Raw genomic sequence first — 24,226 nt, 5'->3', positions numbered from 1 at the left:
GACTAGAATGTAAAAAATGTAAATTGGCTCTTAATGAAGGGAAGTGCTACAATACGTGTGATAACATTTTTCAGTGGGCCGATAGAAAAGTCAGAAAACCTTGCACATTGTCACTTAGTGTGTTGTGTTTCAAACTAAAAGTAGTAGATAATGAGAAAATGAGGTCCAGCATGTTTCAAAAGTAGTAGATTTCAAATGTTTTAAAAGTTTCTTGCTTTTATTTCTATGCATTAAAATCACACCAATACATCAAACATGATGAAGTTACAATAACAATGAAAGCCTATCTTACAGTTCCCCAATTAAAAAGCCTTTCAACTCTCGAACATTTCTGTTACTGTATATCACAAGCATCAAAAAACAAAACCCTGCCATGCAATCAATACACTGTACTATACACTCCTTTGACATTTTAAATGATACCTAGAAAAGCCTAGAGGGACCCCCTTCAAGCCAATGATGAGTCTTTCAGATGTCAATATTCTAACAGTCTAATAAATACATGTGATATCTGCTATTGGTAAAATAATTATCTGTTTGTGTTTATGAAGGTTTCATAAGGTAGGTAACATTAGAATGTGAAAGAAAATGTATTTTCAAAAACAACTTTTTCATTAGTTTATGTAACAGTATGAACAAAAAAGCAGCACTAAAACACTACAATTCAAGAGTTAAAATCGATTAAATAAACACCATCACATAGATCATTCACTATTCATGTTGTTAAAGGCAGGTCTGAAGGAACATAATGAAAATAAGAAAATAAATGTCAAAAGAATAGAATGGTCTTTTATTGGTTTAAATACATTACTGTGCTTTGAGTTTCAAGATTAAGAGTGATAAGTAGTAATATATCATCATTAGTCATTATTTCATAAGGTAATCTCAAAGCCTGGTTGATCCCCATAGCAACTCTTAGGACATCCACCGTGATCCACCTGAGAGACTTCATATTCCTCTGCTTACACACCATCATCTGGAGAGAGAGAGGGAGAATTAAGCAAAATAAATGAGAAATGTTTAAAACAAATATAGACCTTAATTGAAAGGTACAATATATGGTTACTGACCTTGCTCTTGAGGACAGGTTTTCTTCTTGTAGAAACAGTATGATCCCAGACAGATTGCCAGCAGAATGAAGACTTCAGCAAGTTGGAAATAAACAAACATATTGAACCCAGGTCCTGTGGAAAAGAGAGACAGAATAACACATAAATTAAGAAGGCAACAGTAAACATGTCAACCCCCACGAATTATTCTGTTTTTTAGCTAATCCACACCCTGTACTCCATGTAATGCACCAAAGAAAAAACGCCACCTGCTGGAGAAGACTTTTAGGTCCAGTTATCCCTCTCGCTTCACCTCCTCCTCTCTAGGTGTGAATCACAAATTTCATTTCAATACTATAGCTCCCACCTTGGGCCAATTGGTATATATTTGTAAATGCTGGATCTCTATGGCAAGACGCACCTTTCACCCAAGTTTCGTAAAAATCAGGACAGTGCTGTCTGAGATATTGCGTGTGACCAACATGCTGATCACACCACCCACATGTTGAGGGCAAGAGCATTGAAAAAAAACATACAGTACATGTTATCAAATCCTTTTATCCGCTCATGTGCGTCAATAGGCGTCTGCATAACAAGATGTTAAAATAGAACTTGGTTCTAACCTGGTTCTATTTTAGACACTTGACACGCTGCAAGTCCCCAGTAGTGGTGCGTGGGTTAAACCACTACGGAAGCCAAGCTAGAAAAAAAGCCATATTACAACCTTTGTGTTGTGATAATTGGTGTTTGCTCTATAACCTGTTATTTCATATGCCTTGCTACCATCATATATAAGAAGACACAGTGGCAGAATAAATTCAACACCACATTTGTTTCATCACAAAGTCCACAAAGCATACAGCATGGTCAAGCAAGCTAATGTTTCAGTTTAGCTCAACGCTGATTGGCTATTATTTTATACTTTTTTTTACTAAGGGAGGCCAAATACTCGCTGGCTTCCCTTCCATTCAATACTATGGGCGGCAACAATGTCACACTCTTTTTTACCAGACAGCATCAGATAGATGGCCGACACATACAGAGACAGAGGGGCGCTGTTACGCTTGCGTGGATGCTTACTCTGGTGAGATAATTTCAGCCTCTTGTGAATTTAAGGGAAATTATGATACACAGAGAGACAAAATAGTAATTATTTATGTTTTTTCTTGGTCATTTTTGGGGGGGAAGACTGACTCCCCTTGGCATCCTTGAATACACGCCACTACAAGTCCCACCTCTCCCATCTACTCATTGTTTTTTACGATCATATACCCATGTGGGCGATTGAAAGATGAACAAGGTCCACACTCCAGCAGGGGTTGGAAAGTAAATTATTTTCCAGTTGTTTCATTCAGAACAGTACCATTATTATTTTTAGTTCCGTTCAGCTGTTCTGACCCAAAAAAATCAGTTCTGAACCGGTTCGAACCTAAAAACAGTAACGGTTTATATTGTTCCTTTCTGCTCCTTTATAAACCTCTGAAATAATATTTCTTTAACATTCAATTATTTCACCAATGGATAGAGCAGCTTGCTAACGAGCGGGCAAGCCATGTACATTCATTGGACAGACAAGTGTAGTGTAAAGTGTGAGATGCGACTAAAATTTTGTGGGTGATGAGAGCCCTGGGAATTAAGCGTTGGGCATCTTGTTGTTATGACATATATTATCTGAATTAGGCCCCCAGAAGTATACCTTTGGAGGAGCGGCTTCTATGAAGGAACTTTGATTGTCTTTTAACTTCAGAGTTGGCTTAACTAACGTTGGACTAAAGCTAGGCCTTGATCATAACTCTCAGTTCCATTAAAGTACACATAATGCCAGCTAGAGTTTGAGATCTAGACCAGAGCTAGCTAACAAGCTTGTGTGTGCAGGGTGGCACCAGAATACAAATACAAATACATCTTACCTTTTTGTAGTAAATAAATCCAATATGAAACGTGATAACTATAGTATCCTTAACTAACATTGAAAAAGTTAATCAATTCTTCTCTAATTAAAAATCTCTCTCCCTAATTTCTGAACGAAGCTTGTAACATCAGTCGCAAGAGTATCAAATCAAATCAAATTTTATTTGTCACATACACATGGTTAGCAGATGTTAATGCTTGTGCTTCTAGTTCCGACAATGCAGTAATAACCAACAAGTAATCTAACCTAACAATTCCACAACTACTACCTTATACACACAAGTGTAAAGGGATAAAGAATATGTACATAAAGATATATGAATGAGTGATGGTACAGAACGGCATAGGCAAGATGCAGTAGATGGTATAGAGTACAGTATATACATATGAGATGAGTAATGTAGGGTATATAAACATAAAGTGGCATAGTTTAAAGTGGCTAGTGATACATGTATTACATAAAGATGGCAAGATGCAGTAGATGATATAGAGTACAGTATATACATATACATATGAGATGAGTAATGTAGGGTATGTAAACATTATATTAAGTGGCATTGTTTAAAGTGGCTAGTGATGCATTTTTACATCATTTCCATCAATTCCCATTATTAAAGTGGCTGGAGTTGAGTCAGTATGTTGGCAGCGGCCATTAAATGTTAGTGGTGGCTGTTTAACAGTCTGATGGCCTTGAGATAGAAGCAGGTTTCAGTCTCTCGGTCCCTGCTTTGATGCACCTGTACTGACCTCGCCTTCTGGATGATAGCGGGGTGAACAGGCAGTGGCTCAGGTGGTTGTTGTCCTTGATGATCTTTATGGCCTTCCTGTGACATCGGGTGGTGTAGGTGTCCTGGAGGGCAGGTAGTTTGCCCCCGGTGATGCGTTGTGCAGACCTCACTACCCTCTGGAGAGCCTTACGGTTGTGGGCGGAGCAGTTGCCGTACCAGGCGGTGATACAGCCCGACAGGATGCTCTCGATTGTGCATCTGTAAAAGTTTGTGAGTGCTTTTGGTGACAAGCCAAACGCCTTCTTCACAACGCTGTCTGTGTGGGTGGACCAATTCAGTTTGTCCGTGATGTGTACACCGAGGAACTTAAAACTTTCCACCTTCTCCACTACTGTCCCGTCGATGTGGATAGGGGGGTGCTCCCTCTGCTGTTTCCTGAAGTCCACAATCATCTCCTTTGTTTTGTTGACGTTGAGTGTGAGGTTATTTTCCTGACACCACACTCCGAGGGCCCTCACCTCCTCTCTGTAGGCCGTCTCGTCGTTGTTGGTAATCAAGCCTACCACTGTAGTGTCGTCCGCAAACTTGATGATTGAGTTGGAGGCGTGCATGGCCACGCAGTCGTGGGTGAACAGGGAGTACAGGAGAGGGCTCAGAACGCACCCTTGTGGGGCCCCAGTGTTGAGGATCAGCGGGGTGGAGATGTTGTTACCTACCCTCACCCCCTGGGGGCGGCCCGTCAGGAAGTCCAGGACCCAGTTGCACAGGGCGGGGTCGAGACCCAGGGTCTCGAGCTTGATGACGAGTTTGGAGGGTAGTATGGTGTTAAATGCAGAGCTGTAGTTGATGAACAGCATTCTCACATAGGTATTCCTCTTGTCCAGATGGGTTAGGGCAGTGTGCAGTGTGGTTGCGAATGCGTCGTCTGTGGACCTATTGGGTCGGTAAGCAAATTGGAGTGGGTCTAGGGCAGGGGTGTCAAACATACGGCCCGCGGGCCGGAACCGGCCCCCAAGGAGGTTCGATCAGGCCCGCAGGATAATTTGAAAGTGGAAAAAATGCATAAAAGACATGGAATTAATATTTTTAATTCGCTGCAATTCATGGATTATCCGCTAAGGGGCGCACTCTTTCCATCAGAGTAGAAGACAAGCCGCATCACTGAGACAGACTGAAAACAGCAGACGGTATCAATGCGCCATCTGCTGCTTGTTACGACGTTGTTAATACCTTGGTCTCTACCTCTCCGCTACACCCTCATTAGCCAAAATGTCGTTATCCAAACGGAGAAAAGTAGATAAGGAGTGTAGAATTTTCAAAGAAAAATGGACCACGTCCTATTTATTTACAGAGATGCACGGAAAACCTTCGTGCTTGGTGTGTTTGCAACAAGTTTCGGTATTGAAGGAATATAATATTCGACGCCACTACGAGACTCATCACAGCGAAAAATATGACGGCTTGCAAGGACAACTGAGAAGAGATAAGATTAACGAATTGCTGGCGGGTCTGAGGAAACAGCAGTCAACTTTCATCCAGAGCCGAGAAGTCAGTGAAGCAGCGGTAAAAGCCAGCTACCTAATTGCTAGCAAAATAGCATTAGCATCGAAGCCGTATTCCGACGGTGACTTTGTTAAACGATGCATGATGAAGGCGGCTGAACTTGTATGTCCCGAGAAGCGACAAGCTTTTGCCAATATTAGCCTGACGAGGAATACTATAGCAGAGAGGATTTCGGAACTATCGGCAGATTTAGACAGTCAATTGAAACAGAGAGTCAAGTCATTTATTGCATTTTCCGTGGCAATTGACGAGAGCACTGCCATCACAGACGTGGCCCAACTGGCCATATTTATTCGAGGAGTTGATGAGACATTGACTGTTACTGAAGAGTTTCTTGAGTTGGTGCCAATGATGGACACCACAACAGCCGAGGACATTTTCGGCTCTGTCGTTGCTGCATTGGACAGAGTTGGAGTGGACTGGTCCCGCGCTGTCAGCCTGGCTACAGACGGCGCGCCATCCATGGTCGGAAAGAAAGCAGGTGTCGCGACAAAGTTCAAAGACAAAGTACAAGCCCTTAATGGAGGAGATCGTTTCTGGACATTTCACTGTATTTTGCACCAGGAGGCATTGTGTTGCAAGTCGCTGAAAATGGACCACGTCATGGAGGTGGTTGTTCGCACTGTAAATTTCATCCGGTCCAGAGGTCTGAACCATCGTCAGTTTGACAAACTTCTCAGCGACAGCAACATTACCCACAGCCTGCCATACCACACTGAAGTGAGATGGTTAAGCCGAGGCGCTGTGCTGAGGCATTTCTTTGATCTACGAGAGGAAATCGGACAGTTCATGGAGAAAAAAGGAAAACCGGTGTTGGAATTACAATCTCAGGAATGGCTACGGGACCTTGCATTCTTGGTTGATATTACTGAACACTTGAACAATCTGAACAAAATGTTGCAAGGCCGCAAAAAAGTTGTCACAAAGTTTTCTGACAACATACATGCATTTAAGTTGAAGCTGACTTTGTGGGAGATGCAACTGGCAAATGGCAACCCTGCTCATTTCCCCTGTCTGAGAGATGTGTGTGTGACCAGACCTGATGCGGACATGAAACGGTACAAAGACAAAATTGCAGGACTACTGCGGGAGTTTGAGAAACGTTTTCAGGTATTTGGTGAACTTGAGACAGAATTTTCAGTTTTTCGCTCACCTTTCACAGTTAAAGCTTCTGATCTGCCGGTCGAAATTCAGCTAGAGATAATTGATTTGCAGTGTGATGCAGATTTGAAGGGCAAATTTGCCTCTGTAGGTCTGGACAGATTTTATCAGTATCTACTACCAGGGTACCCCAAATTAACAGCCCTGGCTGCTAAAATTTTGTGCATGTTTGGGACAACCTACCTTTGTGAACAAATTTTCTCAGTGATGAATATCAATAAAACAAAAATGCGTTCAAGGCTCACAAACAAGCACTTAAATGACATTCTGAAAGTGACAGCTAGTCAGGACATGACACCTGGTGTTGATGCACTTGTACAGGCCAAAAGATGCCAAGTTTCAGGAACAAATACAAGTCCAGACTAGACTAACACCTTTAAAATGCTGCCTTAGATACTGTTTGCATTGAAAGAATACAGCTCTGTGAAGATGAATCCTTACTGTGGTGATTTAAAAAATGTGCACTTTAATGTTAGTCAGCAGCTTCAAAACAAAAGTTGTGTGATGGAATTCTACTGTTCATACAACTCCATAAATTTTCAGTATGTATTGTATGTGTATGTATGTTTCATGTATGAAGTTTACAGATTTACAGGACAGGCGAACACTTTCTTCATTTCACATTTAAAATCACTCTCCTTAGTTTGTAAGGTGTACGCAGGGATTACATTTAGATTTTATATGCGTATGTGTAAGTGGTTTAAAAATTCCTTTCTTTAAAAGTCTCATTTAATCTTAAAGTGCATTACTATATTTTTCAGTACCAATTAAAGTTTTGTGCCTTTGTACAATCAGTGGGATCAGTTGCAATGCATATTTGTGAATGATAAAAGTAAATTGCACATTTGTCTAAGGAAATATGAGGTGTTTCATGAAATGTTTTGTAAAAGGATAGTTCATTAAATTTCAATATTTTCCTAATGTTCTTGTGCTTCTTTACACCAAAACAAAGGAAAGACATGATATTTTGGTTATTTATAGCAGAGTATGGTATAATTTTAATGGTCCGGCCCACTTGACATCTCCCTAGGCCGTATGTGGCCCACGATGCGAAATGAGTTTGACACCCCTGGTCTAGGGTGTCAGGTAGGGTGGAGGTGATATGGTCCTTGACTAGTCTCTCAAAGCACTTCATGATGATGGAAGTGAGTGCTACGGGGCGGTAGTCGTTTTGCTCAGCTACCTTAGCTTTCTTGGGAACAGGAGCAATGGTGGCCCTCTTGAAGCATGTGGGAACAGCAGACTGGGATAAGGATTGATTGAATATGTCCTTAAACACACCAGCCAGCTGGTCTGCGCATACTCTGAGGACGCGGCTGGGAATGCCGTCTGGGCCTGCAGCCTTGCGAGGGTTAACACGTTTAAATGTTTTACTCACCTCGGCTGCAGTGAAGGAGAGCCCGCAGGTTTTGGTAGCGGGCCGTGTCAGTGGCACTATTGTCCTCAAAGCGAGCAAAAAAATTATTTAGTCTGTCTGGGAGCAAGACATCCTGGTCCGAGACGGGGCTGGTTTTCTTTTTGTAATCTGTGATTGACTGTAGACCCTGCCACATACCTCTTGTGTCTGAGCTGTTGAATTGCGACTCTACTTTGTCTCTATACTGGCACTTAGCTTGTTTGATTGCCTTGCGGAGCGAATAGCTACACTGTTTGTATTCGGTCATGTTTCCGGTCACCTTGCCCTGGTTAAAAGCAGTGGTTCGCGCTTTCAGTTTCACGCGAATGCTGCCATCAATCCACGGTTTCTGGTTTGGGAATGTTTTAATCGTTGCTGTGGGTACGACATCGTCAATGCACTTTCTAATGAACTCGCTTACCGAATCAGCGTATTCGTCAATGTTGTTGTTGGACGCAATGCGGAACATATCCCAATCCACGTGATCGAAGCAGTCTTGAAGCGTGGAATCAGATTGGTCGGACCAGCGTTGAACAGACCTGAGCGCGGGAGCTTGCTGTTTTAGTTTCTGTTTGTAGGCTGGAAGCAACAAAATGGAGTCGTGGTCAGCTTTTCCGAAAGGAGGGCGGGGGAGGGCCTTATATGCGTCGCGGAAGTTAGTATAACAATGATCCAAGGTTTTACCAGCCCTTGTAGCACAATCGATATGCTGATAGAATTTAGGGAGTTTTGTTTTCAGATTAGCCTTGTTAAAATCCCCAGCTACGATGAATGCAGCCTCAGGGTGTGTGGTTTCCAGTTTACATAAAGTCAGATAAAGTTCGTTCAGGGCCATCGATGTGTCTGCTTGGGGGGGAATATATACGGCTGTGATTATAATCGAAGAGAATTCCCTTGGTAGATAATGCGGTCGACATTTGATTGTGAGGAATTCTAAATCAGGTGAACAGAATGACTTGAGTTCCTGTATGTTGTTATGACCACACCACGTCTCGTTAATCATAAGGCATACACCCCCGCCCCTCTTCTTACCAGAAGGATGTTTGTTTCTGTCGGCGCGATGCGTGAAGAAACCAGCTGGCTGCACCGACTCCGTTAGCGTCTCTCGAGTGAGCCATGTTTCCGTGAAGCAAAGAACGTTACAGTCTCTGATGTCTCTCTGGAATGTTACCCTTGTTCGGATTTCATCAACCTTGTTGTCAAGAGACTGGACATTGGCGAGTAGTATGCTAGGGAGTGGAGCGCGATGTGCCCGTCTCCGAAGCCTGACCAGAAGACCGCTTCGTTTGCCCCTTTTACGGCGTCGTTGTTTAGAGTCGCCGGCTGGGATCAGATCCATTGTACTGGGTGGAAGGCAAAACACAGGATCCGCTTCGGGAGAGTCATATTCCTGGTTGTAATGATGGTGAGTTGACGTTGCTCTTATATTCAGTAGTTCCTCCCGACTGTATGTAATGAAACCTAAGATTACCTGGGGTACCAATGTAAGAAATAACACATAAAAAAACAAAATACTGCATAGTTTCCTAGGAACGCGAAGCGAGGCGGCCATCTCTGTCGGCGCCGGAGTAGACGGAGTAGACTATGCGGAGTAGACTATGCTTCGGAGGGAGGGGAGGGGCCGGTAGCCTATACACACGCAATTAAGAAAAGCAATCAAATTAATCGCTTACCTTTGATAATCTTCGGGTGTTTCCACTCACGAGACTCCCAGTTACATAACAAATGTTCTTTTTGTTCGATAAATTTACTTTTATCACAAAACACCGCCATTTGGTTTGCGCAATATTTTGCGAAAACAAAAGCCATGTTCCGTTCGACAAATCCCCAAAAGTAACATCAGTAGCAAGAGTAGACCGATGTAACATCAGTAGCAAGAGTAGACTATGCTTCGGAGGGAGGGGAGGGGCAGGTAGCCTGTACACACGCACACACTGGCAAAGATTTTCAACTGGCAGGCAGGCAGACACTGGAATAAGTTTCTGAGTGGCAAAGTGAGGGTTTTCTGTGTTTTTCTGGGACTGGAAAAACAATGTTCTCATGCTTTTAAAATAACAGTTCTGTTCTGGAACAGTATAGATAACTTTCGTTCTCGGTTCTGGTTCTGTTCCTTTTAAAATATTGTTATTTTGTGGTTTCCGGTTCTGTTCCCTGAACCAGTTCCAACTCCTACACTCCAGTTCATCTGGTGGCGGTAATGCACCTTAAAGTTGGTTGCCAACCGCCATATAAAATCCGGAGAAGAAGAAGAATGAATGACGAGAGATTAATCAAAGAAAACAAACAAAAAAATAACTACTGTAGGTTTCCCCCTTTATCTGTGGATTATTTGTAGAGTAGAGAACACACAACTTTGTGTAACTCAAAATGGGTCAACATTCTACAAAGACCCAGCTAAAAATGGACCATATGCATTTCAGGTAAAATAACAACTCAATGTTTATCTGCCAATGCTTCATATTTGTTTCGACCTCTCCCCAAATGTATTTACACTGAACAAGAATATAAATGAAACAATTTCAAAGATTTTACTGAGTTACAGTTCATATGAGGAAATCAGTCAACTGAAACAAATTCATTAGGACCAAAACTATGGATTTCACATGACTGGGAATACAGATATGCATCTGTAGGGGCATGGATCAGAAAAACAGTCAGTATCGGGTGTGACCACCATTTACCTCATGCAGGGAGACACATCTCCTTCACATAGAGTTGATCAGGCTGTTGATTGTGGCCTGTGGAAGGTTGTCCTCTTCAATGGCTGTGCTATTGGCAGGAACTGGAACACGCTGTCGTACACATCAATCGAGAGCATCCCAAACATGCTTAATGGGTGACATGTTTGGTAAGTATGCAGGCCATGGATGAACTGGGACATTTTAGGCTTCCAAGAATTGTGTACAGATCCTTGCAACATGGGGCCGTGCATTATCATGCTGAAACGTCAGGTGATGGCGGCGGTTGAATGGCATGACAATGGACCTCAGGATCTTGTCACAGTTTCTATATGCATTCCAATTGTCATCAATAAAATGCAATTGTGTTCGTTGTCCGTAGCTTATGCCTGCCCTTACCATAACCCCGCCGCCATCATGGAGCACTCTGTTCACAACGTTGACATCAGCAAACTATTCGCCCATACGACACCACACACGTGGTCTGTGGTTGTGTTGCCGGTTGGACGTACTGCCAAATTCTCTAAAATTACATTGGAGGCAGTTTATGGTAGGGAAATTAACATTCATTTCTCTGGCAACAGCTCTGGTCAGCATGCCAATTGCACACCCTCAAAACTTAGGGAATCTGTGGCATTGTATTGTGTGACAAAGCTGCACATTTTAGAGTGGCCTTTTATTGTACCCAGCACAAGGTGCACCTGTGTAATTATCATGCTGTTTAATCAGCTTCTTGATATGTCACACCTGTCACATGGATGGATAACCTTGGCAAAGGAGAAATGCTTACCAACAGGGATGTTAACAAATTTGTTCACAACATTTGAGAGAAATAAGCTTTTTGTGAGAATGGAACATTTCTGGGATATTTTATTTCAGCTCATGAAACATGGGACCAACACTTTACATGTTGCATTCATATTTTTGTTCAGTATAGTTGGTTGAGTTCACAGTTGGTTTTGGTATTTTAACATGCGTGTCTGATGAGGATAGACAAAATCAATATGGGCACCATTGGAGTCAGTTTGGTCATCATGTAATAGACGGACTGAGACCGATCCACTGTCCCCTCCCCAATTTCATCTATGAGGGACAACTAATCAGCAAATGAATAAAATCTGTTAAAATTACTATATCAAACTTACCGGTAGCACCAGCGGTTAGTTGACAGTGGAACTGGTCATTGTCGGTGGCATTCACCCACCCTGATATCTTTGTCCCGGTGGATAAAGTACAGTTAATATATATGAGCCCTGTAGGTAGGCAAAATAAACAGTCACAAACCTGTGTTGAAAAGTGGTGAATCCCATGCTGCTTCTCCTAAAGGTCTATTGATGATAATGACAATGATGATGATGTTGATGATGATAATAATCATGTGTAATGTTTTGATAATGTATCTGCTGAACTAAACCAAACCAGAATTGTATTTTGGACCATAACTCATATTATATCTTAATATATAAGGGAGATGGACTTGACAGGATATGGTTATGACCATGCAGTGGCAACTTTTACATTAAAATATTGGTGGGGCACACTCAATTAACAAAACTCATATGCATCGAAACCAGTACACATTGGCTACACATTGAATATACTAATAACCAAACCCAGAAATTAGTTTAGAGCCACACACAAATGTTATAACATTTGGGTTATGATCAGTTTATGGCCACTTCCCATATCTGTAGCTCTTATTGCACGGAAGACCACGGTAGTTGAGCATACTTTTATAGAGTAAACTAGCTAGCAATCTGTCTGCAATATTGCGAAACTGCTTGCGTCTGTGTGCCTGTTAATACAAGGTCCCGGTTAACAATATGCAACTTTTTTAACTTTAACGTTATTCCCTCGCTTCATCTATATGTATGTATATACAGTGGGGCAAAAAAGTATTTAGTCAGCCACCAATTGTGCAAGTTCTCCCAGCAGCAGGGACTGGGAGACTCGTCAGGATCGAGGGAAAAATGAACAGAGCAAAGTACAGAGAGATCCTTGATGAAAACCTGCTTCAGAGTGCTCAAGACCTCAGACTGGAGCGAAGGTTCACCTTCCAACAGGACAATGAACCTAGGCACAGAGCCAAGACAAAGAAGAGAGACTGCAGATTCTTTCAAACAACACTTTATTATAAGATTTGCAAAAATGGAGAATCAACTATCCAGTGAACAGTGCATAGTTGAAATCTCAACGAATAGTGCCGGTTCATTGCTTTTATAGAGAAAATACATACAACCCCTTTTCGGGACAAGTCTCAATGTCCTTGAGTGGCCCGGCCAGAGGCCAGACTTGAACCCGATCGAACATCTCTGGAGAGATCTGAAAATAGCTGTGCAGTGACGCTCCCCATCCTACCTGACAGAGCTTGAGAGGATCTGCAGAGAAGAATTGGAGAAACTCCCCAAATACAGGTGTGCCAAGCTTGTAGCATCATACCCACTTGAAGCTGTAATCGCTGAGAACTGAGTACTGAGTAAAGGGTCTGAACACTTATGTAAATGTGATATTTCAGTGTTTCATTTTTAATACATTTAATTTCTTAAAACCTGTTTTTGCTTTGTCATTATGCGGTATTGTGTGTAGATTGATGAGGAAAAATAACAATTAAATCAATTTTACAATAAGGCTGTAACATAACAAAATGTGGAAAAAGTCAATGGGTCTGAATACTTTCCAAATGCACTGTGTGTGTGTGTGTGTGTGTGTGTGTGTGTGTGTGTGTGTGTGTGTGTGTGTGTGTGTGTGTGTGTGTGTGTGTGTGTGTGTGTGTGTGTGTGTGTGTGATGGGATGTGTAGGCTGTGTGTGTGTGTGTGTGTGTGTGTGTGTGTGTGTGTGTGTGTGTGTGTGTGTGTGTGTGTGTGTGTGTGTGTGTGTGTGTGTGTGTGTGTGTGTGTGTGTGTGTGTGTGTGTGTGTGTGTGTGTGTGTGTGTGTGTGTGTGTGTGATGGGATGTGTAGGCATTATGGCCAGTATGTGAATAGAATATTTAGTATATCTGTAGAATACGTAAGATAGAATAGTACATATACAGTAGTAGTTTAATGGATGGCTGTGTGGTCCTCCCACTACCTGGGAAACCATACAGTCTATTAGGCTACTGATTAAATAAATGATGATGAACTTCACATAGTGGGAATAGTGCACGGGGATGAGCTTGATGCTGCTTTCCAGTAAATATCGAGGGTCATATTATGGTGACATGATTATCGATGCTTAGCTGCCATTTAACAAATAAAAACATACTTGCTCTTATCCATAATAATCTCATCATGTAGACTAACTAACCTACCCGCACAGCCTACCCGCACCGTATCTGCCAGCTGTTGGCTAGAGTGCACGTGCCAAGACCAGAATAGGCACATTTGCTATTTAACACAACAGTTTTTGTGACGAAACTATTGGTGAGTTTAAAATGCAATGGAAACACATTGAACTTTTGATTTTTATTCGGTACATGAAAACTTAAGCAAAAAGTAAATTGTGTGTGCACTACTTCATCAAGCACTGATTTTTATCCGCAACAAGTCAGTTTTGTGGAAACACCACCGGTGGGAAAATGTCACACATTTTAGAACATTCCCATGAAAATCTGTCAACACTTGGATTGAAATCTAGCTAATGACACTTATTCAGAAAATGATTTGTTATAAAATTGGACTGTAGACAAGCTTTTGTTATTATTTCAGAGGCTCAATTAAAAACAATGTCTATCAAAACACTATAAAGCAGGGGGTTGATGAAGAAAAAATACTCAGTACGTTCTCCACCAAACTCTAATAGTGTAACACCTGGAAAACAAATGTGTCAGCATTTCAGGTCCATCATTGCAGAAAGTACACTTGACATCAATGTATGTAAACCTTGACACCATTGTGTTGGAGAGGTACACATTGTGCAGAATCTTTAGGTCCACCTATTTTATCCTATAGAAATACAACACGTAAAGGGACAAAGCCAAGCCTTTCACCATTGAATGTCTGATGGTTGTTTAATTACAAAAGGATTTCCCTGTTTCCTTGTTTTTTTGCTATAAAAAGTATTATCTTATGTGTTTATTTGTACACTTGGGACTTTTGATATCAATACCATTAATAAATAGACTGGGTTCTATTCTAAGTATACCTTGAAAATGTGACTTTTCATTAGCTGGGAGATACCTGAGGGAATAGCATTAAGCACAGAAAAATATTCTTTGTGTGTAACTAGGGCAGGCTTTGACTCTGAACACTAGAACCCCATAGGCCAACGGCCACTAACGTTTGATTTTGTAATTTAAATACTCAGCCCCGCAAAAAAGCTATAAAAAAGCTAAGCTCATTTGTCAGAATTTTTAAATCACAAACAGAAAAGAATTTAGAGTATTTTTCCCACACCTGTTCCTAACCAACAGCCAAGACAATGTGCTGTAGGACAGGCGCTAATGCGTCTCTCTCCTCACTGAATGAACGACGAGTGGGCGATAATTGTGCACCTTACTTCACAATTGTATTTAAATTAGGCTTAACTGAACGATAAGGAGGGTGAAGAGGTTGATTTAATTTCGAACAGCAATAGTGTAATGATGAGTTTGTGCTCTACCTATTTATCAGTGTTGGCGATCATGTTAAAAATTTGACCGCGTACCTTTTTACTTTGTAAAAATAACCTGTTTTGGGACTGTTTTATTTACTTTAACTCTATTACTAATCAAACGTATTTTAAGGGAACCAAAAAATGCTACATGTTGCAGGAGGCCTTTAGAATAATGCTAAACATATCCTTGACTCTGTCCATCTGCCAGCCCACTGAACGAATGGCAAATGGATGGAATGGGCGATGACTGTGCAAGTTACTTCACAATCGAATTTAAATTAGGCCTAACTGAATGATGAGGGTGAAGAGGTTGATTTAATGTAGAACAACATTAGTGTAATGGTGAGTTTGTGTTAAGCCTATTTATCAGCATTGGCGCTCATGTTAATAATTTGACCGTGTGCCTTGAAGGTTGATACTATTCTCTTTTACGTTTTACTTTGTAAAAATAAGCTGTTACATGAATGTTTTATTTACTGTAGCTCTATTACTAATCAACTGTATTTTAAGGGAACCAAAAATTGCTACATGTTGCAGGAGGCCTTTAGAATAATGCAATACATTGACTCTGTCCAAGTTGATGAGCGGGAAACAAACGATGCCTGCACAGCGGCCCATCGAAACTACACCTAAACTAATTTCACATATAATAAGAGATAAAGATAAATTGACAATAATCTGATGAGTGACAATATTAAGCCTATCAGTTGTCAAATTGTACATGAAGAGATTGGCACATCTTGTAATTGACAGATGCAGGGATATGCAGGTAAAATATTTAGATTTCTATATTGCATCTGAAAGAGCATATTGAGCAGTTTCTATGACACTAGCCAATGTTTCTTTATGCAATTAATCATTGACAATTGTTTATCCACGGGTGATTTTGTTTAGGAATACAGCATATAATTTCACCAAATGATTTCACCTGTTATTATTATGATCCTCTTTTTCGGTACTTTGTCAAAATAACCTGTAACTGGACTCTATTACTAATCGAATCTACAAATAAAGTTGGTCAAATGGACTAATATTATGTTTTTAATGTAAGGGAAACTAAAACAGGCTTTAGGCCGATGTTTTTTCTAGGACTTTGTAGAATTGTACAAAACATATCCTTGACTCTGGCTAAACAAATAACTATTGTTATTTTTTTATTTATATATTCCGATGAATGTTTATTCATGCAATTAATCCTTTACAATATATTTATCAAGCATTTATTTATCAAGCATTGTTGATATGCATCTGAAGCATCTGCTAAAGTAGATTCCCCCATCGTTCTCTAGGGGGTGCTGATAGGCTGAAAGACCAGGCGGTTCCAGTGTGAATTACTTCATAACTTAACATTTGGCCACGACTATCAAACATGTCACCTACAAAGATTACATTTTTCTCTGTCCAATTTTGCATAAAAATTATTTTGTTTTTAATAGTGATATTACCATTATTTCACAGAACAGCTTTAAGAGGTGAAAAGTCATGCACAAAACATCATGTCCATGCCATAAGGGCTTGCTGATAGAAAAATATATATACTGTAATTACAAGACAACAAAAATTGTAAACTAACACTTTTCTTAAAATTATTATGAGGAATAAAAAAGTATAAAGTCTCTGGAGTTGTTATGCCTTTTTTTCAACCACTTAATCTTAAAGGTATTATTCATTACCACAAAATCCAATAACTGAAAACCTCCTTCTGCCCTAGTCACAGAGAGCACTTTCTTTTTAAGGTGGTGATGTTTGTTTTTCCATACAACATTGGGAAATGAGTTGTTCATCTCCTTACATGTGGATTCATGTACAAAAAGAAATAGAACTGGATAAACAAACCGAGATATACCCTTAGCCTTCATAAATAGAACCCTTACTAAAATGGATGTTTTGCTGGCTAGCTCTCCCAGCTGTTGCTGCAATGAAGTAGGGTCCCCATGAGTAACAGCACTGTGAGCCAATCATGATCTCTGTCTGCCCCTCCACCACAGAAAGCAGAGTGAGGCTGAAACAGCTGCATTTTGGAGCTGCCTGACTCAATACAAATTTACCAAAAACAATACAATGGGAAAGCAACCACTTATGCTTTATTATATGAACACATTTTTTAAATAAAATTCAATTGTTTGCTAACAGATATGATATATTGCTGTGACATGAAATAATATAATTGCTTGCAAATCACCTGCACTTACTGCAGCTCCACTGTGACCATGGTGATTTCAATATTGTTTGTTTAAATCGATCAAAAGTAGAGGACTTTCAGGACCATGTCTTTTTGCACTGCAGTTAATCAGGAGATGAAGGCGTTGTCATGGTATAGCTGACCCCAATCATTTCTGATTCATTTAGGATTTTAGACAAACATGACGAAGTTGACCAAAACTCTGGACACATATTTTTTAGGAACCACAGTTTTGAGAGAAATATTACTTTAAGTCAGAGAGCGCTATTGCAAGAAACTACATGAGCTCCTTCAGAAACTACATGAGCTCCTTCAGAAACTACATGAGCTCCTTCAGAAACTACATGAGCTCCTTCAGAAACTACATGAGCTCCTTCAGATACTACATGAGCTCCTTCAGAAACTACATGAGCTCCTTCAGAAACTACATGAGCTCCTTCAGAAACTACATGAGCTCCTTCAGAAACTACATGAGCTCCTTCAGAAACTACATGAGCTCCTTCAGAAACTACATGAGCTCCTTCAACAGTTATTATACATTTTCGCAAGTTTTTAGAATTTTAAACACTTTTTTGGGGAGTTTGAAATTGTGAACCTTTGCTCTAGACAAGGGCATTTTCTGGCACAGAGCCCACATAGAAATGAATAATATTGCAAATATTTTACCTTTTAAAATTCCCTAAATATATTTTTTGGGCTCAAATAATGAGAACGATTTAAAAAAGAAAAGTTTCCCTGCCAGACAAGGATTGCCCAAACTTTCAAGTAACCCTATACAGTCATGTAGCTATATTTTTTAAAGAGGGTTAGCTATTTACCTTCAATGAACAGGTGTAGTCTTCTGGTGGCCAATGAACTTCCATTAGAATGAAACGTTTCTAAGAGGTATTCATCAGAATCCGTCCTTTCTGTGTTAGATATCCTAAATGTCCTGTTGTTCATGAAGAACTCTGATCTAGCTTTAATGGAGTCAGCGATTATCATTTTGTTTCTTCTCATTCGGAGTATCTCTGTAGTTACACCAGTGGGATCTTTTTTAAATGTGAGTTCAGATACTGTAGTATCAGTCAGCTGGAGATAGACAGTTCCTCCCAGAGCTCCATAACACTGACATCCATCCTCCCTAGCATCACAGGAGGTGGTCAACATACCTGAGGACAAAGTTGAACGTAGTGTCACAATTCTGACACAACTGGTGTAAGTGGATAGAGTGAAAATATGTTACTGTCATAACTATGACTGAACTGGTTTGCTTTTTTGTAATTTAATTGTCTGACACTGAGTTGCCAATAACTTCAAAGATGACTTATACAATGAGTGGGATACAGCAGAAAACAGTATCGAAAGGAACAATCAGATGGAGCAGTCTCAGGTTTGCCAGGAATATGCATATCTTTTATCAACAATATATTTTCCAAACACCAATTATGCTTTTGCAATGATAAGGGCACACAAGCCATCTAAAGTTATACTCAGACATGATTGGAATGGAAAACCTCTAACTCTCTACCTCCCTCCTGTCTCCATATAGCCATAGTCTTCACAGTCTGAAAATAGTAGGCTCTTGCATAATGAGCTACGACACAAATAAAGACGTAACTTACCATGAGACACTCCTGCGATCATCACCAACAGTCCAAAAACAGCCTCCATGTCTCTCTCTCTTCACTCCCTAATTCAATTAACGGACTTCAAATGAGCCCCAAAAATATGTTTCCTTTACTGTTGTCCACAAGTCTGGCTATGCAAGTCACAATGAGAAAAAGCTGCAACTGAAACCTCTTGATGTGTTGTCTTCCTCGTTCTAGAATGAACAGTTCTGATATTAGCTAGCCCCCTTTCCTCTGACAAAAGGGTGCGGAAACACAAGTGTGTAATTTAACTTCCTTACTTTGATAAAACAATGACACATTTGTCTCTAGACAAGTTGTCCTCAAATTTAGTTTTCAAATCCAGAGCAAATATTATCATATTCCAATACACAATAGGGGAGACTGGGGAACAAAGTAACCCGAGGCACAAAGTAACAACACAGTAACTCAGATTAGAAATGACGTAGAAAGCTGTTACTCAATCTGTTAATGCTTGGTTAGTGTATCTACATAACTAGGACGTTTTTCTTCAATCCCATAAATAGTGTTTTTTTTATTAACAATAAATATTTTTTCAGGCTGAATTCTAAATATTTTTGCCTTCTCTCTTTCTTGATTATTGACCTCCAGATCATTCCCCATGTGTCTAATCATGTATCAGTTTTACAGTGGAACATTCCCCATGTATCTAATCATGTATCAGTTTTACAGTGGAACATTCCCCATGTATTTAATCATATATCAGTTTTACAGTGGAACATTCCCCATGTATCTATCATATATCAGTTTTACAGTGGAACATTCCCCATGTATTTAATCATATATCAGTTTTACAGTGGAACATTCCCCATGTATCTAATCATATATCAGTTTTACAGTGGAACATTCCCCATGTATCTAATCATATATCAGTTTTACAGTGGAACATTCCCCATGTATCTAATCATATATCAGTTTTACAGTGGAACATTCCCCATGTATCTAATCATGTATCAGTTTTACAGTGGAACATTCCCCATGTATCTAATCATGTATCAGTTTTACAGTGGAACATTCCCCATGTATCTAATCATGTATCAGTTTTACAGTGGAACATTCCCAATGTATCTAATCATATATCAGTTTTACAGTGGAACATTCCCCATGTATCTAATCTTACAGTCCCTTCGGAAAGTATTCAGACCCTGTGACACCTTTGGCCGTGATTACAACCGAGAGTCTTCTCAAGCTTGGCACACCTATATTTGGGCAGTTTCTCCCCAATCTTCGCTGCAGATCCTCCCAAACTCTGTCAGGTTGGATGGGGAGCGTTGCTGCACAGCTATATTCAGGTCTCTCCAGAGATGTTTGATCAGGTTCAAGTCTGGGCTCTAGCTGAGCCACTCAAGGACATTCAGAGACTTGACCCAAAGCCACTCCTGCGCTGTATTGGCTGTGTGCGCAGGGTTGTTGTCCTGTTGGAAGGTGAACCTTCGCCCCAATCTGATGTCCTGAGCGCTCTGGTGTAGGTTTTCATTAAGGATCTCTCTGTACTTTGCTCCGTTCATCTTTGCCTCGATCCTGACTAGTCTCTCAATCCCTGCAGCTGAAAAACATCCCCACAGCGTGATGCTGCCACCACCATGCTTCGCCATAGGGATGATGCCAGGTTCCCTCCAGACGTGAAGCTTGGCATTAAGGACAAAGATTTCAATCTTGGTTTCATCAGACCAGAGAATCTTGTTTATCTTGGTCTGAGAGTCTTTAGGTGCCTTTCGGAAGACTCCAAGTGGGCAGTCATGTGCCTTTTACTGAGAAGTGGCTTCCGTCTGGCCACTCTACCATAAAGGCCTGATTGATGGAGTACTGCAGAGATGGTTGTCCTTCTGGAAGGTTCTCCCATCTCCACAGAGGAACTCTAGATGTCTGTCAGAGTGACCATTGGGTTATTGCCAGCAGCTTACTACCCTGCATAACACTGCTGGCTTGCTTCTGAAGCTAAGCAGGGTTGGTCCTGGTCAGTCCTTGGATGGGAGACCAGATGCTGCTGGAAGTGGTGTTGGAGGGCCAGTAGGAGGCACTCTTTCCCCTGGTCTAAAAAATATCCCAAATCCCCAGGGCAATGATTGTGGACACTGCCCTGTGTTGGTTGCTGTCTTTCGGATGGGATGTTAAACGGGTGTCCTATCTCTCTGAGGTCATTAAAGATCCCATGGCACTTATTGTAAGAGTAGGGGTGTTAACCCTGGTGTCCTAACTAAATTCCCAATCTGTCCCTCAAACCATCACGGTCACCTAATAATCCCCAGTTTACGATTGGCTCATTCATCCCCCTCCTCTCCCCTGTAACTATTCCCCAGGTCACTGCTGTAAATGAGAATATGTTCTCAGTCAACTTACCTGGTAAAATAATGGATAAATACATTAAAAATATATATTGGTCACCTCCCTGACCAAGGCCCTTCTCCCCCGATTGCTCAGTTTGGACAGGTGGCTAGCTCTAGGAAGAGTCTTGGTATTTCCAAACTTCTTCCATTTAAGAATGATGGAGGCCACTGTGTTCTTGGGGACCTTCAATGCTGCAGATATTTTTTGGAACCCTTCCCCAGATCTGTGCCTCAACACAATCCAGTCTCGGAGCTCTACGAACAATTCTTTCAACCTCATGGCTTGGTATTTGCTCTGACATGCACTGTCAACTTTGGGACCTTATGTAGACAGGTGTGTGCCTTTCCAAATCATGTCCAATCAATTGAACTTACCACAGGTGGACTCCAATCAAGTTGTAGAAACATCTCAAGGATGATCAATGGAAACAGGATTGCACCTGAGCTCAATTTCGAGTCTCATAGCAAAGGATCTGAATACTTATGTAAATAAGTTATTTCTGTTTTTGAAAAAGCTGTTTTTGCTTTTGTCATTATGTGGTATTGTGTGTAGATTGCTGAGGAGTTTTTATTTATTTAATCGATTTTAGAATAAGGTTGTAACGTAACTAAATGTGGAAAAACTCAAGGGGTCTGAATACTTTCCGAAAGCACTGTACATCCGTTTTCTCAGTTAGAAGAGATCTTTTGATTGGTGTAGTTGATGACAATAATTATTGTTGTATTTTCTTTTGGCACTTATTCCGATTAAAAAGGCTCAGATCCACGCACCAAGACTCAGGTTAAACTCAGATTTGTAATGGGGGTAATTTGTAAGATTTGTTACAATTAACCCCTTACCTAAAAATCAATGGTATTTAATATGGTATTTAGACACATTCACATAATGATATAACATTTCACATTTTTACATCAAGTTTGCTAGTACAACTAAGAAAAATACCTTACTTTTGCCTAAAAGAGGAAATGAAAATATGTTTTGTCAATTTGGGGTATTTTAACCAGAATGTTTTTCAACCAGCCCTCATTCATACCATTGAAGATGTAACAATTAACCCCGTGAGAGACACAAGAAACAACTTCCACCACTGTCGGTTGAATTGTAAACAACTGGTCTGTCCTAGAATCGTCATTACAGTGGGTAATGGTAGATAAAATATGTATGTTGTTTGTGTAAAAATATGAATTCAACTCAAATATTATTTTCATACTAAGAAAAAGTATAAAACTGTTACTTTGTTCACCGGGCTCCCCTACAATACAAAAAGCTATCACACATCAGTACAAATATTATTTCACTTGTACTATAATTGAAGTGTTACAATGATAAAGAGCCTTTCCAAATCATTACATTTACATTTTAGTCATTTAGCAGAAGCAAAAAAAGAAGAAAATAAAAATAACCAAAAATGTAGAACAGCATTTCATATTATACTAATCCAGAACTCTTTTAAAACATGTTTCTGAAGTGCACTGTATCTTTAAGTTTTGTGTGACAAAGTGAATATCACACCAAATGTAGTATGGGGCAGCACACACATTTAAAGTTCAAAGCAATAATGACATAGTTGTTAGGTTGAAAAACGTCTTCATATAAAAACATATTACATTCGTATTTATTGGCAAGTTAAAATGCAGTCATTCATCTGTTGTCCTGATGAAAGGTTTTGTTCATTCTGATGCCTCAACTAGCCTACTACCTAGCTCTACCTTTTATATATTGTAAGGGTTCTGCTAGATGTATAGACTCTGTGGTTGCTGCAGAGTCCATACATCTTATTGTCAGGGTTACAGGTTCAAGCACTGTGAATGATGTGATTCAAATCCTCTCTCCAGAACAGAATTGCATAAGTGAGCCCACTTGCAACACTTTAGTAGAACAAACATGCAGAGTAGTTGTATAGCATTGTATCTTTGCAATAAAGGAACAAAGGAAATGTAAACAAGTTTGGGTTTCTTTAAAAAGGAATTTTGTCTCCATTGCAGTTTCTTGTCAATAACCACTCTCTGCTTGGCCTACTAATGAGTGCACAACCTCTATCTCATCTCAGTTATAAGTTACAAGTTTGATCATTCTGAAGGCTGAGGTCCATTTAGCTCTGGGTCTGAAAATATAAGATGGGTGAAATCAGTTATTTTATGACAGTCAGATCCTAGTCTCTCGAGCCAGACGGCTTACTTCTGCAATCTTTGAATCAGTTGCCTACAGGCTTACAATCAGGAACGGGCTACCGCATTTTCGGCCACGGGGGAAATCAACTAACTTCCTGCATTTCAACACGTTGCCACGGGGTCAGCGATTTTTTTTTGCTGTTTTATAGCTCATCTCACGCTTTTGTTCACACTTTGCCATGAGGATGATAGAAAATGTTGCAGTTTTAAAGCCAATTTTTTGCAACTCTACACGTTGCTATCATATGCTATCTGGGGGTCCCTCGACCTCCAGGGGGCCCCCAACCCATGTGCCCTGCGTACACCATTCGGTAATCCAGCCCTAAATACGATGCTCCAAGGTCGGGATATCCAAGACTAGTCAGATCCTAGGTGAACACACATCTGTACTGTAGCCTCATTGATAGTAACTATGGTAACATTATGGTTGAGGTGATTGCTGTGTTCTAACCTGTTGTACTGGACTTCTCCTTCTCCTCTGAGTACAGGAGGCTACCAGCATCACTACTATAAAAAATCTGATTTCACTGGTCCTAATTTCTCATCCTATAAGCTTGTTGCGTGTGTTAAGTAAATTATTGTAAAAAAGTGTATCTGTACAAGTCAAGGATTATTTCTCATGTAATGGTCTGATAACGGGTTTCCAGTATGCATACAAAGAAGGGCATTCTACGAGTTTATTTATTTAATTTTTATTTCACCTTTATTTAACCAGGTAGGCAAGTTGAGAACACGTTCTCATTTACAATTGCGACCTGGCCAAGATAAAGCAAAGGAGTTCGACACATACAACAACACATAGTTACACATGGAGTAAAACAAACATACAGTCAATAATACAGTGAAAAATAAG

The 24,226-nt window shown here is 40.3% G+C and overlaps 1 protein-coding gene across 2 annotated transcripts; it reads right to left on the bottom strand.

The window, feature by feature from the left end:
• Positions 1-196: 196 nt before the first annotated feature.
• LOC139581421 (uncharacterized) lies at positions 197-19,061 on the bottom strand. Of its 2 annotated transcripts, XM_071411170.1 has the most exons (5): positions 18,848-19,061; positions 18,062-18,394; positions 11,632-11,739; positions 1,071-1,184; positions 197-976 (listed from the first exon to the last, which is right to left on the bottom strand). In XM_071411170.1, the coding sequence occupies exons 1-5, from the start codon at positions 18,894-18,896 to the stop codon at positions 963-965; spliced, it is 618 nt and encodes a 205-aa protein (XP_071267271.1). In that variant the 5' UTR covers positions 18,897-19,061; the 3' UTR covers positions 197-962. The 2 variants fall into 2 exon arrangements, with proteins under 2 accessions (XP_071267271.1, XP_071267272.1); XM_071411171.1 differs by lacking the exon at positions 11,632-11,739 and having other exon boundaries at positions 18,848-19,054.
• Between the last annotated feature and the right edge of the window lie 5,165 nt (positions 19,062-24,226).

Source organism: Salvelinus alpinus, chromosome 7 (genome assembly GCF_045679555.1).
Source record: "Salvelinus alpinus chromosome 7, SLU_Salpinus.1, whole genome shotgun sequence".
Classification (NCBI taxonomy): domain Eukaryota; kingdom Metazoa; phylum Chordata; class Actinopteri; order Salmoniformes; family Salmonidae; genus Salvelinus; species Salvelinus alpinus.
The sequence above is the reverse complement of the archived record's forward strand: the minus strand, read 5'-3'. Positions and strand labels throughout refer to the sequence as shown.

Bases quoted from the DNA above. Each gene is read 5' to 3' on its own strand.
- LOC139581421 (XM_071411170.1), bottom strand. From the start codon at position 18,896: ATGGAGGCTGTTTTTGGACTGTTGGTGATGATCGCAGGAGTGTCTCAT. The intron at 18,395-18,847 runs GTAAGTTACGTC...CTTTGTCCTCAG, and splicing joins GATCGCAGGAGTGTCTCATG to GTATGTTGACCACCTCCTGT. The intron at 1,185-11,631 runs GTAAGTTTGATA...TCTTTTCCACAG, and splicing joins ACTAACCGCTGGTGCTACCG to GACCTGGGTTCAATATGTTT.